Below are 19,755 nucleotides of genomic sequence, written 5' to 3' on the forward strand. Positions count from 1 at the left end.
TGCACTCCCCTAAGGCACCCCTTTAGAAGATACTGGGTCCTGGGACTCAGGTCATCAGGTTTGATGGCAAACTTTTTTACTGCTCAGCTATCTCATGACTCCACTTTTTTTTTTCCAGAGAGAATATCTATCTATCTATCTATCTATCTATCTATCTATCTATCTATCTGGGAACCAAAATGAACATTGGGTTTGGCTAGTAAGAGCTCATTCATTAGTCACATTGAAATCCTATGCAACTTTTTTTTTCCATGTTATTTTTTCTCTCCTAGGGATGAAACCCAGGGCCGTGCACCTGCTAGACAAGCAGTCCACCTGAGTTACATCCCTCATTGCAACTTCCGCAGCTTTAAATCTCTTCTGTGGTTGGGGAGAGATGGGTGTTTCCTGGGTAACCAGGGGCAAGTTGGCGCCCACGCGGACTGTAGAAGAGTCTCTCCTCCCTGCAGGTGTGAGTGTGTATTTGTGTGTTGGAAAACATCTGTGAACCTGTTGCGCTGCTTTCCGTGGGTCAGCCCGGTCCCCCAGCACTGACCTCGGAAACACCCTGGAGACTCGGCGGCGAGCCGCAGTGGAGTGGGAACGGGAAGCCGAGGCTGCAGCTTTAGGACCCCCTGGGATTCCCTTCCAGTCTCTGAGATGGCTCTATTAGTGCCCGGCTTTTCCGTCTGTGAATGGAGATTGGATCAGGCTCCCAGCTACCCTGGACTCCAGGCTGAGCCCACATGCGGAAGGGACCCGGGACTCCAGTGTCAAAATGTCCCCTCTGTACCCTGCCTGCATAGTGTCTGCCCAGAGCTTGCTCTGCCAGTCTCGGGTCCCCAGCAGCGCCACACCAACACGAACACCAAGGGAAGGCGGGCAGCCTGTATGCAAATATCCAAGGGGCCCAAGGCTGCCCCTCCCGCTGGGATAAAGGGCGGGGCGGGGCTCGCACAGGACCTTAGAAGCCGCTGCCTCCCTGGAGCCTACCGTGCGCTCCGGCGGAGCCTCCCGCCCGGTGTCCTCGCGTGTCGTCCACAGCCCAGACAGCCTCCCGCCATTCCTGGTAAGGACTCGTGGCAGAGCGGCGACACGAGGCCAGGGGTTGGGAGCGAGCTGCCGAGGTAGCGACCAGAGAGGGGCGACATGCGTATCCTTAGTCGGGTCCCTACTTCCTTGGGTCCTCGCTGCCCGAGTGTGCACTTTCTCAATGGGAACGTAGGAAGACGGCGCCCACAACGCACTCCCCTCTGGCTTGGCAGGTGGCATCTCCCCAGAACCTGCGCACTGGCCAGTTTGTCCCCAGGCGATATTCAGTCAGGTCGGAAAGAACTAACTGCTTTTGGTTTGCAAGGTTAGCAGGGACAGACAGGGTCTCAGATCTGTGTGAAATGGTAAGATGGGAGAAGAGAGAAAAGAACACTGTAGGGGCTCACACCATTCCACAGTGATTCTCCAATTTTCTGCAGATGTCCCAGGACAGGATGCATTCGGGGAGGTGACAGGCGGCACAGAGAATCCACCAAGGGGGAAGGTGTGGGTGTGCACACATTTGAATGAGCAGAACAAATCGAGGTCCTTACACCCCCATGCAAACGTTACAACTGCTGGTTGTGCCGGCCAAGCAAGCTACCTGGCCCCACCGAGAGCCATCTCCCTCACCAGAAAAGAAGACTCTAGTATCCCTGTGAAAAGCTCCTTTGAAGTTTGTTTCTAAAGCTAATTCCAGTCTAAAGATTGGCCAGCTGAGATCTGGAGCTTTACCTGATGTTACGCTGCGAAAAAATACCTTGTACCCACCCTTCCTGGATCCCACAAAATACAGCATGCAAAGATGAAAAATATTCTCCCATGCCTAGCTTACTGTCTGCCCATCTTAGAGGGGCTGTGCATTGGAGCTCCAGGTGCACAAGGAAGCAGTGTGGATCCAGTCAGAGCCGCCAAGGGAGGGTGGGCTGTGAGGCTTCCCTGTGACCTGGAATTGGTGGTGGGGTACAGACATATTGCTTAGGGGCAAATGGGTGTCCTTAAAGCTGTTGACCATGGTTACAAGGTCAAAGAAGGCAGGCATGACAGCAGAAAGAGTGACAGGGCCCACAGAGGATTAATTCTGAGGTGAGGAAAGGTGAAGCAGACACCAGACACATCTCTGCTCCTGTTTCTGTTTGTGTGCATTTGTCTTGGTGCCTGCCAGTAACTGGACAACCAGAAGACTTACAAACATGTCTGAGTTTTGGCTTATTTCGGCCCCTGGCGACAAGGAAAATTTACAAGCTCTGGAGAGGATGAACAATGTAACCTCAAAGTCTAACCTGTCCCACAACACCAAGTTCACTATCCCTGACTTCAAGGTAAGGTCCCCTTGAGAGGAGGGAGGGAGGTTATGGATTGGAGGGCAGGACTTTCTGAGCAGGAGGGGGCTTCTCAGAAGCTAGGGGAAAGGACTTAGGCAGATGTAGGAACGGTGAGGATAAATGAGTCTGAGCTAGGCGATGGGCAGGAGTGTCATAGTCCCAGATTAATTGTGGCCCTTCTGGACCTGAAGTCACAGGTAAGCATGAGCAGGGCTGGCCATGGTGGACAGGGTGTAGATGGAAAGTGGAAAGGCACAGTGTACACTTTGACCCTCCCAAGAGTGGTCCCCAGAGTCTCCCTGTTTAGTCTGCTGCATCTAAACAGCCCCACTTCTTAGCTGAATGTGTGGCTTAGGAGCTTTGATGGTTTTCTTGACCAAAGGCAGTCCAGAGAGTCTGGGGTTTTTCTGATTCTGTTGGGGGACCGGAAGAGGGGGACATTTCAAGGTCTGAGAGAGTTCTTGTAGTAGACAGAGAAGTTAAGAGGAAATAAATGTTAAAGATGAGCAAGATAGAAGCCATCTTTTTAAAAAGTTACTTTATTATTTTGTTTTTATGAGTGCTTTGTTTGCATGTATGTTTGTGCATATGTGTGCCTGGTGCCTATGGAGAACAGAAGTGGTCATCAAAGACTTTGGAACTGGAGGTACAGTTATGAGTTGCCATGTGGGTGCTGGGAGTGGGACCTGGGTCCTCTGGAAGAGCAGCCTGCTCTCTTAACTACTGAGCCATCTCTCCAGTCCCCAGAGACAAGTCTCTTTAAAAAAGATTAGGCCAAGTTAGCCATGATGGCTCACATCCACAGACCCTGCACTCTGGAGGCAGACTAGAAGGTTGCTATAAATTCTAGGCCAGCCTGTTCTACAAAAGTAGTTCTGGGGCTAAAGTCTGAGGCCCTGTCTCAGAGAGATGGGCTGAGGGGAGAGGAAGGGAGGAGTGTTGGGCTATAGTCAGTTGAGGACCTGAATTCAAGCATAAGCACCCAGGTGGAAAGCTGGGTGTGCCCCACCTGCAATCCTTCTCTGAGGAGGCAGATTCCTCCTGTCTCTTTGAAAAGACCCTTCAGTAGGTCGACACTGCATTCAGTTTTATACTAAGAAATAGACCCTAAATAACCCTAGAGGACCTCTTTAATTTGAATTGAGATCAGGCCACCAACATTATAGAGATACATCAGCTTATTCTGGTGCCATCTGTCTCAGAAAATGCAATTTAAAAAACAGGGGGCTGAGAAGATGTTTTATGTAGTGAAGTGCTCTATGTACAACTGTGAGGAACCAAGTTTGGATCCCTAGCATCCATATTAGCTTCACCAGTGTGCACTTATAATTCCAGCCCTGAGCAAGCAGAGACAGGGGTCCATGATCAGCTAGTCTACGTGAACTGGTGAGCTCCATGCTTCAGTATTAAAATAATAACAAAAAACAAGAAAGAAAGAAGTTGAAGAAGATACCCTATGTTGACCTCTGACCTGTGCATGTATAAAATATCTGCACACATGTGCATGTACACTCACTGACATGTACGTGCCACACATAGATGATAATAATAAAATTAAAAAGAGAAGTCCTCAAATCCATGTTTTTCCACTTTTTAGTCTGGCTGTTGGCTAAAAAACGGCCCACTCAGTGTGAAGTGAGAGTCCCCTGTACAGTTGTTGAAAGGATACTTACACTCCTTGGCCAGAAAGCACATAAACTTAACTCCTTTATGGTCTTTTCTAGGTGGGGACTTTGGATTCCCTTGTTGGTCTCTCTGATGAGTTGGGGAAACTTGATACCTTTGCTGAAAGGTAAACTATTTCTTATTTACTACATACAAGTAAGAATTTGACATTGTTGTCAGAGGACACAGTGTTCTTGCTTTGGTCAGATGAAAGTATGACTTGTCTAAACCTGGTCTGGGAAGCCAGAAGAAAGAAGCAGTGGGCTCACCTGGGCATGTTGTGGCAATAGTGCTGGGCCCTTTTGGTCCCTTATTGCTTTTTTTTTCATTTTCTTTTCTTGTTTCTTTCTTTCTTTCTTTCTTTCTTTCTTTCTTTCTTTCTTTCTTTCTAGAGACAGCTTCTTTTCTTTCCACCTTTTCTCCCTCCTTCTTTCCTTCCTCTTCTTCCCTCCTTTTGTTCTGAGTCACAGTAATGCTGTAGTCAGCAGGATTTCTTCTGCTGGAACCTCGAGCAACCAGAACCTAGAACCTCAGCAGGAGCCTGAGCCGTGGGTTCTGGTTGCTCCAGGTTCCAGCACAGTAATTTGCCCAGGTTGGCCTTGAACTAATTGTAGCAGCCCTGGCTGCCTTTAAGCTTCTTCAGCACGTGAAGGCCTAGCCAAGGCACCATGTCTGCCTTCAGTCTGTTTTTTAGTAATGTGTACACATAAGAAAAAAAATCAAAACAAAAATAAGACAACAGAGTGAAAAGTAAGTTTTCTTTGAACCTGTTTGCCTCTTCCCTCTTCATCTCCTTATTTCCTCTCTTTTGAAGCTTTGTTATCTTAACTTACTAGGTGAGGCTTCCAGACGCAGCCTATGAACGTACAAGACAATATGTATCCAGTCTTTCTGGGTATAGCGACACATGCCTGACAGCCAGCACTCAGGAGTCTGAGGTCAGAGGATTACTTGAGTTCATGAGTTCAAAACCAGCTGTCCCAACATAGCAATATTTCTTTTCTTTGTTCCTCTGTTTTTCTTTAGTTCTTTCTTCTTTTCATTCTTTCATTTTGTTGTTGTTGTTTTTATTTTTGAGACAAGATTTTTCTGTGTAACATCCCTGATCGTCCTGGAACTTGCTTTGTAGGCCAAGTTGGCCTTGAACTCACAGATATTGGCCTGCCTGTATCTAGTGATTAAAGGCTCAACATAGCAAGATTTCAATAACAACATAAGCTAGCTGTGATGGCACTCACCTATAATCTCAACACATGGGAGGCAGAGGCAAGAGGGTCCAGAGCTCTAGGCCATCCTCCTTTGCCTTGCAAGGTCAGCCTGGGCTACTTGAGACCATCGCAAGGAACTATACAAATAAAGCTGCATAGCCTAAGAATAACTTTATGTAAATGATAGCACATATTGTGTATTCTGATTTTGCTCTTTTGTCTAAAAATATACCTCAGTGAAAGCTTCATGTTAGCGCACGGCTGCCTGTTTGTTTGTTTGATTGTTTGTGGGTGTGTTCCCTTGGGCAGGCGGACTCTGATTTGCTGTCTCTGGCCATTGCCAACAGCGCACTGACGCCTGTCTCCTTGGGTATGTAAAGTGGTAACAATGTAGGTGTGGGTTCAAAGAGCCTGTGCACATGCAGCTATGTTACAGTTATGCCCCTGCTGCCCCAAGAGAAACTCTTGATCGTATTCATACTTCACACCAAAATGTGTGAAGAGCGTGGCCTAAGAATTGGGTTTCAAAGCTGGGCGTGGTGGCGCACGCCTTTAATCCCAGCACTCGGGAGGCAGAGGCAGGCGGATCTCTGAGTTCGAGGCCAGCCTGGTCTACAAAGTGAGTCCAGGACATCCAGGGCTGCTACACAGAGAAACCCTGTTTTGAAAAACAAAAACAAAAACAAACAAATGAAAAAGAATTGGGTTTTCTCCCAGGCAGAAGGGTCTCTGTGAGTTTGAGGCTCTCCTGGTCTACCGAGTGAGTGAGTTCCAGCACAGCCTGGGCTACACAGGCAAACCCTGTCTTGAAAAACAAAAAAAGGAAGAGTAAGAATAAGAAGAATTGGGTTTCCTGACTCTTGGTGCTCAGTCTATTTGCTCTGTGTGGGAGGTCGGCTTAATCTAGGTGGAGGCAACCCTCACTGCTGCAATTTGCGAAGCCACGAGAAAAAAATGAACCACGAGATAACAACAGTGGCCGCTGCTCTGCTCTCGTGGGTGGGTGAAGGGAGAGATGTGATGCCAGTCATGAGCTTTTGAAAGAATGTCACCCAGGAGAAAGGAGTCGAGTCTCCTTGTGGCAACTTCCTTTTGAGGCTGCCCTGCAGCACACATAGGCCTGTCTGGCCTTGGATAACTCACATCTAGCTGGGAGGCTAGGTTTTTAATCAGTCAAATAAGGCGACTGACACAGAGGCAAAGATCCCAAGAACAGCCCCTGCTTTCAGTTTTCTCTCTGGGCAGGCTGCAGTGTGAGGTTGCGCTGCCACGTACAGCTGTGTTAGGAGGCCTGGGCTGTTCTGCGACTGGCTGCAGAAATGATAGCTCTGTACAAGTTCGAATCCTTTTTCTAGACCATGACGCTGCTCCTCTGCACACACCTTCTCCTTCCTTACTCGCCGAAGCCCAGACAGTGCTGAAAACTCTACTGCAGGACGCTTCTGACTTCCTGGTTATTTGTGTGTTTGCATACTACGTCCCCATGATAGGCATTGGGATTCCGCTGTGTGCATTTTGATCGTGCCAGTCTCCCCTGATGCCAATGCAGCATGCACGTCAGAAAAACCGAGAAATACACGTGCAGGCAGGTTGAGGACTGTCACTGGGAAACGCAGATGCCATAAAACTATTTTTAAAAGCAGAGACTAGGCTTGGTAAGAGTGGAAGCGTGTTCGTACCATGTGTTGTTTCCCGTTTCCTCTTATGCATGTATTCCCAGGCACTTTCCTGCAGGGGAGTGAGGACAGTTGTATGCCGTGAGCACCCCCCAAATACAGTCTCATTCAAGGCAGGTGTCTTGCCTTAGGAATCTGCACTGGAGCTTAGGGTGAAAAGAAAGGACTCTAGTCACAGATCCTTCAGGCCTTTGGAATGGCCTCTCCATTCTTTGAATAGTACTCTGGTGTTACTAGATAAATAAATGCTTGCTGGGCCTGTAAGTTGTACAGCAGGAACCTGTCAGTGCTGCCTCTGCCCAGGGGAACAGAGAAGGGACAGTTTTCAAGGTGTATTGTTTCCATATCCTTTTATTATTTATTTACTTGGGCACAAGAGTGTTTTTCCATGTAGCTGCAAGGCTTATGTTTATGAGAGCACTCGGTCTTTAGAAAATTTTATTTCTTCATGATGCCCGTGTCAGTTTACTCTGAAACCATTTAATTTTTTTAAAAAAGAAATCCAGTGATTTTGCCTTTAAAAGGCCTCCCTCCTCTTCTAAGCAGTTGAGTCCTTCACAGAACTGTAGTCTGTTCTGTGGTGCCAGTGGATACATGCATTGCACAGCTGTACCTCCTGGTGGATACATGCATTGCACAGCTGTACCTCCTGGTGGATACATGCATTGCACAGCTGTACCTCCTGGTGGATACATGCATTGCACAGCTGTACCTCCTGGTGGATACATGCATTGCACAGCTGTACCTCCTGGTGGATACATGCATTGCACAACTGTACCTCCTGGTGGATACATGCATTGCACAGCTGTACCTCCTGGTGGATACATGCATTGCACAGCTGTACCTCGTGGGCTCCTCTGATACTATTGACTGGCACTTGCCCTTGGGTATTTGTCACCTGTCATGTGGAATAACTGGTGGTTTTTCCTTTCCTGTGTGGTTCCATGAAGTTGTCTGAGTTGCTGGATGAAAGGTTACATACGTGAGGGTGGATGTCTCCACAGCAGTGCCAGAGTTCTCTTGAGGACATCGCAGCAATGCACGATGGACTCCGAAAGAGGTCTCTAGGCTTCCTTTCTCTGGTTGTGTGACCTGTGACCTCTAAATTTTTAAAGTTTTGCATATAGCCTTGTTCCCTTCTTCCTTTTTCCAAAAAAGCATATGGAATTATTTGCTTGGTTTAGAAGGTTGTTTTTATTATTATATTTATTTGTTGTGTGTGTACACATAGGTCAAAGGACAACTTATGGGAGCCATTTTTTTTTTTTTACCACTATGTGGGCCCCAGGGATAGGACTTAGTTCATCTGGTTTAACTACTGACCCATCACACAAGCCTTTGTTTGTTTTTCATGTCAGGGTTTCTCTGTATAACCTTGGCTGTCCTGAACTCCCTCTGTAGACCAGGCTGGCCTCCAACTCAGAGTGATCCGCCTGCCTCTCCCTCCCTGAGTGCTGAGATCAATCTCTTGTGCCACCATACCCAGTCTATTTTGTTGTTTTTAAATGCCAAAAGCAATCATTTTTTCTTCTGTATATTATATGCTTTCAATGTTAATGTGTTGTGTTTTGTTTTTGTTTTCAGTTTGGGTTCTTGATTTTTCTACTTTTGTTTTTTCAGGACAGGATTTTTCTGTGTAGCCTTGGCTGTCCTGGAACTTGCTCTTTAGACCAGGCTGGCCTTCCTCTGCCTCCTGAGTGCTGGGATTAAAGGTGTGTGCCTGGCAGCTGTCTTACTTTTAATTCAGGTATTCTGCAGTTTTTAATTCTTATATGTTTGGAAGGTTGATTTTTTAAAAATGTTAATTCTGATTTTTAAAAATTTTTTAAAGTTTATTTACCTTGATTTTATGTGCATTGGTGTTTTGCCTGCATATATGTCTATGTAAGAGTGTCAGATCTTGTGGTTACAGACAGTTGTGAGCTGCCATGTGGGTACTGAAATTTGAACCCAGGTCCTCTGGAAGAGCAGTCAGTGCCCTAAACTGCTGAGCCATCTCTCCAGCCCCCTTTTTAAAACTGTCTAAATTCTACTGCTCTGTTGATAAAGAATGAATCAGTAACTATTTCTACCTTTGAGATTTTGAAATTTTCTTTGTAACTTCTGACCTATTGCTGATTCTTAAAGAATTATTTTATTAGTGTGTGTGTGTGTGTGTGTGTGTGTTACACACGTGCATGCAATGCCTGTGAATGCCAGATTCCTAGGAGCTGAAGTTATAAGCAGTTCACCTGACGAGGGTTCTGAGAAACAAACTTGAGCCTTCTGTAAGAAAAGTAAGTCCTCTTAACTTCTGAGCCATCTCTCCAAGCCCCATTTTTGTTTTATGACTCAGGGCCTCCCTATGTAGCCTAGGCTGGCTTTGAGCTCTCCTAACCTCACTGCCTTAGCCTTTCTGAATGCTAGGATTATATAGGTTTATACCACAAAGCATATCCCTTCTTTCTTTCTTTCTTTCTTTCTTTCTTTCTTTCTTTCTTCCTTCCTTCCTTCCTTCCTTTCTTTTTTTATGCTGATAAAATACACATTTCATTCTATTATAATTAACATATTAAATAAGTTAACCGTCTTTGTTCTTTTAGGCATTGCTTTCATCATTAATGTAACTCTATGTTTTTAATTATCCTAAAATTATACCCCCAGATTTCAATTATAGGTTCTCCTTGGGTTTGATTCCCAGTAAAACACACACACACACACACACACACACACACACACACACACACATACAGAATTGCAGAGTATTTTAAGCTGTTTGTACACATTGCTAAACTGTTCCTGTAGGGTGGCAAGAGGCCCTTTCCTCATCCCCACCAGCTAAGTGCCCTTGAGAGACTGCCCATTTACCTGGCAGAAGGAGGAGGCTGTGTGATTATTTTTGTGCTAAATTCTTGGATTCCCAGCCAGACTAAACATCTTCAAGTGCCTATTAGCCACCTGTAGTTCCTCTTTGGTGCTTTACCTGGTCCCTGTGTTTGTTTATCCAGCCCCTGGCCACCTCCCCAGGGTGCCCTTCACTTTGTGTGTTCTGGAGCCCAGCTCTAGGGGAACAGAACCTGCACCAGGACACAGCAGCCATGCTGCTTGGTGTTCAGAAGGTAAATACCTGTGCACTGACTCTTTCCCCTCATGATATGAGGGGTTGCCAAACTCTTCTCCAAAGACCCTTGTTGGCTCTGTTTCTTAACAATTCAACTTTATTATACAACCCAACTAGCTTACACAAGAGGGAAAAAAGAGTGAACCTTTTGGTATCTGTTTTATGGGACGAGTCCCTAGGTGCCTCTGGCATGTGTGCTGGTCTGGCCTGTTCACTGATCCTCTTTCCGATCATGTGTTTAAGCCCGGTTTGAACCTGTTGTTTTTCTCTTCTGTCCGTTTGTCTGTCTGTCACGTGTAAGGGGCGGTCTCCCTCTCCCATTGAGGGTCCATTAGAAACACAATAGTCCAGGTGGATTCCCCAGGTCTGATTCCTGAATTTCAGGCCCAGGAGGGCTCCACCCAGGTTAATCTCAGGGAATATCCATGGTGTGTCCAAGGGCAAAGCCCTCCAAGATTGCTTTCACCCGTGACAAAGCTTACAGTCCTTCCCACAGGCCCTGGGACCTCAGAGCTTTTCACGACAATCCTCTGAGTGTTGAGTTCAGACCTAGCAGCTTTCCTTACCTGTGTCTCCTCTGGAGGCAAGCAAACAATGGCTAAGGGTCCTTTGGCCTTCTGTGGTTTTTATTTTTTGAGGCAGGGTTTCTGTAGCCCAAGTTGGCATCAAAATCATTATGTAGCCAAAGATGACCTTAAACTCCTGATCCTCCTGCCTCCACCTCCTCAGATCTTACTCTGCTGGGCCATGGTGTTCAAGTTCTAGAATGCCAGCTTACCAAAAAGAAATCAGTTTTGCACAGCAAAGGTCTTTTTGTTGAGTGGCCTATAGTATAGGGGAGGGGGTTGGAGTCTCTTAAAGATTTATTTATTTTTTGTGGAATTGAACTTACGGCTTCATGCTTAGAAGGCAAACACTGAAGTCTGTCCCCAGACTTTTTACTTCTTTATTTCTTTTTTGGTTTTTGAGACAGGGTTTCTCTACATAGCCCTGGCTGGCCTGGAACTTACTCTGTAGACCTGGCTAGCCTCAAACTCAAAAAGATTCATCCACCTGCCTTTGCCTCCCAAGGGCTGGAATTAAAGGTATGCATCACCATGGCCTGGCCCTTTTAAAAAATTTCTTAAACAAGAGCCAGGCTTGGTGGCGCACGCCTTTAATCCCAGCCCTTGGGAGGCAGAGGCAGGTGGATCACTGTGAGTTTGAGGCCAGCCTGGTCTACAAAGTGAGTCCAGGACAGCCAAGGCTAGACAGAGAGACCCTGTCTTGAAAACCAAAAAAAAAAAAAAAAAAAAAAAAAAAAAAAAATTTCTTAAACAAAATCTCACAAAGTTGAGACTGCCAGACTGCCCTTCAACTCACTGTACCATCCAGGCAGGCCTTGGATTTTTCCATACCCATTCCCCCTTTCCCCGAGCCTCTTGAAGAGTCAGGATTGAGGCATGCCCCTCCAGAGCCAGCTCCCTGAAACTTCCTATGTCTTGAGAAGTTCCAGTGTCTGTAGAAGTCCGCTGGCATTAAAACAAGGTGTGTCCAGGCCCAGAGCTGCTGGGAGCATAGACCCTCGAGAAGCTTCCTCCGACCTTTACTTTTATAGTAAGGAAGTCTCTGCCCCCTGTTCCTCGAGACTGTGCTATAGAGCACATGCCATTGTCCCTGGCCAGAGGTGGAAGCTTCTAGGCTCACTGCTTAGGCCAGGCATTTCCCATCTGGCACATGGGGGACAGTGGGACTCAGGGCAAGTCTGGGGCTTTTGGTTGTCCTTGGGAACACTTCAGCGCCTGTCGCAGATGGAGGAGACCTGCCTCTGATAGAGACACAGAGTTTAGGACAGCTGTGTGATTTGAGGGGTCAGTCTTCCTGGCTCTCTGCCTCACTTCTTCAGCCCTCAGGCTTTGTCTTGTTTGGGAAAGGGTCAGGTGATGCTCTGCAGAGTCCCTTTGGAGGGCCAAGGAAGGCTCCCAAGGTGAAGCTTGTTCTTGGTGCTTCCAACCCTGAGACATTCCCTGTGCCCAGCCCTATAACTTGTTTTCTCTCCTCCAGGCATCTGGGCAGTTTCAGACCAACTCTATTGTGCTTTCCTAAAATTCTCCAGTGAGTCAGGGAAGAGAGGGAAGTCCCTGTCCCTGTCCCTGTCCCTGTCCCTGACCCTGTTCTTCTCCCTCTTCCCCTCCCACCCCTTCTCTCTGACTCTCTCTGTGTCTTTCTGTCTCTCGGTGTGTGTGTATGTATGTATGTTTGTATGTATCTGTGCATGTATGTATGTGAGTGAGAAGGACAAAGCACATCCTCAGGTGTTGTTCCTCAGGGGCCAGAATACATATTATTTTCTTTTGAGATGGGCCTCTTACTAGGACCTGCGTCTCACCAATAGCTTAGGCTGGCTGGCCAAGAAGTCTCAGGGACCCATCCTGTCTGCCTCTGCCTCCCCAGCACTGACTACAAACATGCACTATCACACTAGTTTATTTTATGTTTAACATGGATTCTGGGGATCGCTAAGGCAAGCACTTGACCGACCGAGCCATGGCCGTAGCCCCAAAGCCTGGCTTTTGCAATACTGATTTCCCCTCAGGAGCTTGGAACCTTGTATCTGCCATCCTGAGAGAGGGTGTAGACTAACACTTCCTACCAGAAGGCTGGAAGATTGGGCTGTGGGGCCCCAGATGATGACGGCTCAGACATGGGACCCTGCTGTGCAATATGCAGGGAGAGCCCCCTGTGTCTTGAGGCCACCTAGAAAGAATCTGCTCTGTGCTTGAGCCCTGGGGGCTGTGATTCCAGGATTAAGGAGTGTTCCCTTCCAAATTCTTCCAGCCGCTGTCCTCCTACCACAGACAGGGCCTGCCTGGGAGGCCGCAGGGTCCCTGTACAGCAGGAATTTCCTGGCTTGTGGTTACAGAAACCAGAGATCTGAAATCTCTCCCACCTGTTGTTTATCTGCACTCCTGGGAAGGGGAGCTGCAGTTCTGTGCTTGGACCCTGGGGGAGCTACTTTGGTGCCAAGTTCTAGTTTTTACATCCTTTTTTCTTTTTCTTTCTTTCTTTCTTTTTTTTTTTTAAAGGTTTCCAACTCATTAGTAGAATTCTCATTCAGTAATTTAAAAAAATTCTGTTACAAATAAGTAGATGTGTAAGATACAGTGTAAATGAGATTATTAATAATAAACCAGGGTCAACATTTCTTTAATCCCAGCACTGGGAGGCAGAGGCAGGCGGATCTCTGAGTTCAAGGCCAGCCTGGTCTACAGAGTGAGTTCAAGGACAGCTAGGGCTACACAGAGAAATCCTGTCTCAAAAAACAAAACAAAACAAATAAAATAAGCCAGAGTCTGGAGAAATGGCTCAATGACTAAGAGTACTTGCTGCTCTTCCGGAGGACTTGAGTTCAGTTCCCAGCACCCACGCAGGGCAGCTTACAACCATGGCTGCCTGCAGTTTCAGCCTCAGGGATTCCCACCTCCTCTTTTGGGTTTTTGGGTACTTACAGGTGCACCCCCACGCAGACACACACACTTGAGTAAAGATAAAATAAACATTGACATAAAATTGTAAGCTGGGTGGTGGCGCGCGCCTTTAATCCCAGCACTCGGGAGGCAGAGGCGGGCGGATCTCTGTGAGTTCGAGGCCAGCCTGGTCTACACAGTGAGTCCAGGACAGCTAGGACTGTTTGATCCTCCCATTCTAATCTCCCTTCCGTAAATATATATTCATTTCCCCTTTCACATGTGTCATTTTGGGTCTGTGTTACCTACCTCAGGACGATTCTTTCTGTAGCTGTGTCCATTTATCTACAAATTTCATTATTTTTTAAACACTTGAGAGTAGTATTTCATTGTGTAAGTGTACCGCATTTTCTACCCATTCATTCATTTATAGACTTCTAGTTTGTTTCCAATTTCTGTCTGTTATAGATAAAGCAGAGATGAACATGGTTGACCAAGTGTCTTCAGAAACAAAACAAAACACCAAGATGTAGAGTGATTAAGGAAGATACCCAATGCTGGTCTACATATGGTTAGATTTGAACTATGTTCTGCATCTTAGACACCATCTATGTATTTCCTTGTTTATCAATAGAGACTTTCAGCTCCATTCATGCATTCTTTCTCCCAGCTTATTACAATGTTCTCTCCTATTTTGTCCTATGGTTATAACCTTTTAACAAATAAATACATAATGTTTTAAAAAAAAGGAAGATACTCAAACTTGACCTTTGTTCTTGAACATATATGCCCAGATGTTCACATGTGCCTGTGACATTTCTACATGCACTTGCGCACACATACACACACACACACACACACACATACACGCTATATACAGCGAAATGTATACACCTTCAGTAAACAGATTGGTAAGTTTTGACAAATATGTATATTCATATGACCAAGTGAGATCATCACATATTTTTGCAATGAATTTTCATTAAAAATATGATCTGGGCCAAGCATGATGGTACACACCTGTAATCCCAGCACTCAGAAGGCAGGGCAGAGGCAGGCACATTTTTGTGAGTTTGAGGCCAGCCTGGTCTACAAAGTGAGTCCAGGACAGTCAAGACTGCATAGAGAAACCCTGTCTCAAAAAACAAAAACAAGAACAAACAAACAAACAAAAAGATCTGTATATCTTCCCATGTAGGCTAACACTCATTACATTTTAATAAAATTAATGACACTTTAACAGTGTGTACGTGTGCATGTGTGTGAGTAGATGACACAGTTCATGTGTGGAGGTCAGAGAACAAGTTGAGGGTGTCATTTCCCTCCACCATGTGGGTCTCACAGGGATTAAACTCAAGTCTTTAAGCTTAGTGGATGGTGATTTTGGTCACTGAGCCATGTCTCCCCCCACTCTTTAATATTTATGTTGGTTAGATATTTTAGAAAAATGTGCCAGAGTTTTGCCATCAGAATCAGTTTCCAAAACATGGAAACTCATACAAATATATGAAGGAAGCAACAGAGGAAAACAAAAGAGAGGCGGATTTGAACTTGTGATTCACAGAAGGCAGCAGCCGTTTGTAGTAGTCAGCAGACCTGAGGAGGGATGTGCAGCCTCCCTGGTGAACCCAGATATACAAGTCGGGGTGACAGTGAGATGTAGCTCTCAGGTTGGCAGAGACTAAAAAGACTCATAAGGCTGGTGTTGGTGAGGGTTTAGGAAAACAAGCAGGCTTCTGCATTGCTGGGGTAGTGCACAGTCGGTGGACACTGTTGGTACCACCCCAGTCTAAAGCCCAGAACACAGCTAGGTTCGTGGCCAGGGCTCTCTGCAGTGAGGCTGGTAACTGCTATTCAAAGAGGTGCCAGCACACTGTGGGCTTTAAACACAGGGCAGGTTACAGTGTCTGCAGAGCAGCATGACCTAGTGGCCAAGAGCCTTGTCTTTGAAGCCCACTCGCAGACACTGGTGGTGGAGCAGATTGGTTCGCTTTCCTCATCTAAGAGGTGGGATAATACTCAGCTTCCCAGAATCATTGTGAGGCTAATCCGATAATCACAGGAAGATTGACACCTGCAGATTCCTACAGTGCTTGGTGTATTTGGAGGAGACCTTGGCCTTACTTGCCATTATAAATAGCCATCCATTTTATTCCAGTAGTTTCTCTCTTCTAGAACCCCATCACACACACGCACACACACACACACACACACACACACACACACACACACACACACACACACCTGTACAAGAGACTAAAGCATGTGGATCATTCGCAACATCAATTCAAATGGGAAGCAACTTAGCATGATGGAGTGCTTTGTGGCTGGGCTGCGTGATGGGATGCTACACTGTATGCAGTTGAGGAAGCTGCTCGCTTCTGACACAAAAGGGATATACACACGTGGTGTAAAGGGAGAAAGGGAAATTTGAAAATGGCATGAGACTCCTAAGTTCCTTTCGGTGAGGAAAAAAAAATGTTCTAGCTCGGTGACATGGTAATTCTCTGGTGACTGCAGCTACTGATCACAGCAAGTTGCTTTTGTTCTGTGGAACAAGTGAAATTTTTAGCCATTGAGCTTCATCGGAGCATGCTATTCTGAGACGTTCTGGAAGCCAAGTACGTGCCAAGGGGCCACATTTGCTGTAGTGAGACGCTTTAAAAGGGGCTCAGATGGAGAACAGTAGAAAACCACAGAAGGTTGAGGTGCTGTGATGTGCTGCTTTTTGTTTACTCATTCAACAGACGTTGCTGAGTGACTGCTGAGCCAGGTGATGTGGTAGAGGCCAGAGTCTCACCACCTTCATGTAAATACATAATTATTGGATGCGCTGCAGTGGCCACAGTAATAGGACCAACTTGCAGGGTGTTACTATGGCTATTTGAAAAAAAGAAAAGGAACTTTTTTGTTTGTTTGTCTTTTTGTTTTTTGAGACAGGGTTTCTCTGTGTAGCCCCTCACTTTGTAGACCAGGCTGGCCTTGAACTCACAGAAATCTGTCTGCTTCTGCTGCCCTGAGTGCTGGGATTAAAGGCATGTACCACAGAGCATGGCAAGAAAAGGAACTTTCAATAGCACTGAGACTGAAGTTCTGTAGCAACAGGGACTTTGCTTAGTCTGCAGCACCTACATAGTGTTTGGTGCACAGTAGATGCTTACTGAATTAGTGTCCCAGCAGATGACAGGAGGCACACTCATTTTAGGGTGACAAAGAGGCCCAGAGTTGTGTGAGACTGTAGCAGACTCTTAAGGAACAGTGAAGAGATCTGGGCTGAGACACAACCCTGAGGCTGCAGGAGCTGAGAGCTCTGCCAGAGGGAACCAGACTGGACATTTGGTCTCCCTTTGATCTGCTGAACCCACCTGGGAGCCAGAGGTCAGAGAAGCCAGAGCAGTCAGCCAGGTGCCCAGAGGGTGTCTCTAGGTTTCTCATGGCAATGCCTGGGGACAGCATCCTTTACTCCACAAAGAACCACCCCAGTCTAAGGCCCAAAGCACAGCTAGGTTCATGACCAGGGCTCTCTGCAGTGAGGCTGGTAAGTGCAGGAAGACTGTGGGCTTTAAACCCAGGGCAGGCCACAGTGTCTGCAGTGCAGTGTGACCTAGTGGCCAAGAATTTTGTCTTTGAAGTCCCCTCACATATGCTTGACAGGAGCAGATTGCTTTAGTTTCCTCATCTAAGAAGTGGGATAATACTCGGCTTCCCAGAATCCTCGTGAAGCTAAACTGATGATCACAGGAAAATTGACACCTATAGGCTCCTACAGATTAGAGTCCGTGTCAAGAGGAGCCCTAAACACACTTGACCCAAGTAGGAGGCAAACTCTGGAAGAATGCATAACTGGTGTGTTTCCTGTGCTTGGAGGACAATAATTATTCTAGAAAAAAAATTGTATACTTTTTTTTTTGAGGCAAGTTCTCATGTTGTAGCCCTGTCAGGCCTGGCACTTGTTGTGTAGGCTAGACAGGCCTTGAACTGAAAATCCACATGCCTCTGCCTCCCAAATGCTGAGATTAAAGGCACACACCATCATATCTGACCTTACTTATTTTTGAGACAGGGTCTTATGTATCTCAGGCTGGCCTCAAACTTGCTAAGTAGCCAGGGATGACTTTGAACTTCTGATCCTCCTGCTTTGCTTCTTGGCGTTGTACACTCTCCGTGGTGCTGGGGATGGGACAAGAGCTTTGTAGCAGCTGGGCAAGTATTTGAGCTGTATTTCCAGCCCGGTTCACTTGTTTGTTTGTATATATATTTACAAACACTACTGGGGATAAAACCTAGGGCCTCACATGCCAAGCAAGTGCTATGTTTGCTTATTTGAAACAGCTCCACACCTGTGTCTTTCATTTTCTGGCTATCGGCCCTGATCACACTGATGGTCAAGAAAACACACTTGCTTCTTTCCCTTTCTTGCTCTCAACAACAGGGTCTTTCTAGGTGTTCCTCTGCCTCAGTTTCTATGGCAGGCCGAAGGTTCTATGCTATGAGTGGTCAGTGAGTCTTGTGCCTGCAATAATGCAGGGCTTGGAGATGGGACATAGCTCAATTGGTAGAGAGTTTGTATAGCATACACAAGGCCCTGAGTTCGAGTCCCAGCAGGACAAAAACTGGGCATAAGGATACATGACTGCATACCCACACTGGGGAGGCAAAGACAAGACGATCCAAATATCCTTAGCTTCACAGTGAGTTTGGGGGCATCCTGGGGGGTACAGGAGACCTTATGTCAGTTGGAGGGCAGGTAGGAGAGAGAAAGGGACAGGGAGAAAGACTGTCCCATCCTCCATCTGTGATCTGATGGATGACTTGAGTTATTTTGATATGTTTACTGGAGGCCCAAATTTTGGCTTTCTATAAAGTTAATACCAGATTATAATAGAAAAGTATCAAGTAGAAATATTTGCCCATAGCACAGCCAGCGAGTGTCTTACTGTCTAAGTTTCTGTCTTGTTTTTTTCCACCTAACATTATAATACGCTCCTTGTTCCACGGTATTTGGAATTCTCTGTAAACCTTATTTTCAGCGGCTGCCTAATAATCCCTCAACTGGATAGACCATCCCTCAGACAATTCTCTATTGTTGAACCTCCAAGTTGCTTCCAATTTCTTATTGTCAGCAACTGTGCTGCAAAGAACATCTTTTTATTCAGAACGCTTTTTTTTTCCTGTTTCCTCAAGATGGTTTCCTAGAAGTGGAAGGACTGGTTCAGAGATTCTTAATGTTTTAAGTCTCTCCTTACAGATTGCTACATTGTTGCCCCCAGCGTCTGTGAGGGCTCCTCTCTCTGGCAGTAGGATGGGCAGAGTGGTCCTGCAGGCAGCTCCTCACCCTCACTGGCTCTTTCTTCTCTTCCTAAAGCCTCATAAAGAGGATGGCGCAGAGTGTGGTGGAGGTCATGGAAGACTCCAAGGGCAAGGTACAGGAGAACCTCCTGGCTAATGGAGGTAGGTCTACAAAGGTTTCTGCTTTCTCGGGAGCTGTTTCCTCCCCACGGCCACAATGGGGACTCTGCTTATCCAGTTCTGTTAATCCTTACTCTCCCATTTATGGAAAACCTCACACACCTCCTCCACCCACGTGCCATTTTTTCCAAAGAGGTATGGGAAATGGCCGCATGCACTGGGCACTGCCTCTGAACAGAGACAGCAGGGCTGCATCGAAAGCACTTCATGCTGAGGGGTCCCATTCCAAAATTCTGCTGATTGACACATGTTCAGATACCACCCAACGTTGCTTTGGCTGTCGAATGTGCGCGTGCCATCTGAGCTGTGTTTTAAATGTGTAGCAATAACTCAGAGACTTTGAAGTCCAGACATGGAGGCGCACACATGTAATCCTACTACAGGGAAGTGGAGGCAGGAAGACCGGGTGGTCAAGGTTATCCTGAGATACTTAGTGAGTCCGAGACCAGCCTGGGCTATGAAAGACTCTGTCTCAAAATATGTATAGAAGCAAAACACACGCATAAAAGCTGGACAATTTGAAAACTCTAGAATTAAATATTTCCATATCTGTAGAGAAAACTAACCTTGACTGTCTACATATTGAAAATGAGCGCATATGTATTTACAAAATATCATTTGGGATAAGTAGCACACACACACACACACACACACACACACACACACACACATACACACGCACGCACGCACCCTGGGTACATCAAAAGGCTTTTAAATTTACTGGCTTAAATTGGCAAATGGAAATATTCACTCTTCCCCATTCTGAGCCTGAATTTGCATGTCTTTGTGTTCTAATAACCCCATCTTATGTTTCAGGTCTGAAGGAAAAGATGAAATGTTTAAAGAGTAGGTTGT

General features: G+C 46.2%; 1 protein-coding gene across 7 annotated transcripts in view; it reads left to right on the forward strand.

Annotated features, from left to right (window-relative positions):
• The first annotated feature begins 906 nt into the window (after positions 1–906).
• The window catches only part of ATP6V1C2 (ATPase H+ transporting V1 subunit C2), a 42,982-nt gene continuing 24,133 nt past the window's right edge, over positions 907–19,755 (forward strand). For 3 of the 7 annotated variants that reach the window (XM_084792738.1, XM_084792740.1, XM_084792741.1), the window contains exons 1-5: positions 907–1,048; positions 2,177–2,333; positions 4,061–4,128; positions 18,797–18,882; positions 19,717–19,746. In XM_084792738.1, coding sequence (XP_084648864.1) covers positions 2,205–2,333; positions 4,061–4,128; positions 18,797–18,882; positions 19,717–19,746 — 313 coding nt within the window. In that variant the 5' untranslated portion in view covers positions 907–1,048; positions 2,177–2,204. Of the gene's footprint in view, positions 1,049–2,176; positions 2,334–4,060; positions 4,129–8,533; positions 8,633–18,796; positions 18,883–19,716; positions 19,747–19,755 lie in introns of those variants that run through there. The other 4 variants (XM_084792739.1, XM_084792742.1, XM_084792743.1 and 1 more) reach the window with 3 other exon arrangements.

The sequence above is a fragment of the Acomys minous genome (assembly GCF_964271855.1).
Source record: "Acomys minous genome assembly, chromosome: 8".
NCBI lineage: Eukaryota > Metazoa > Chordata > Mammalia > Rodentia > Muridae > Acomys > Acomys minous.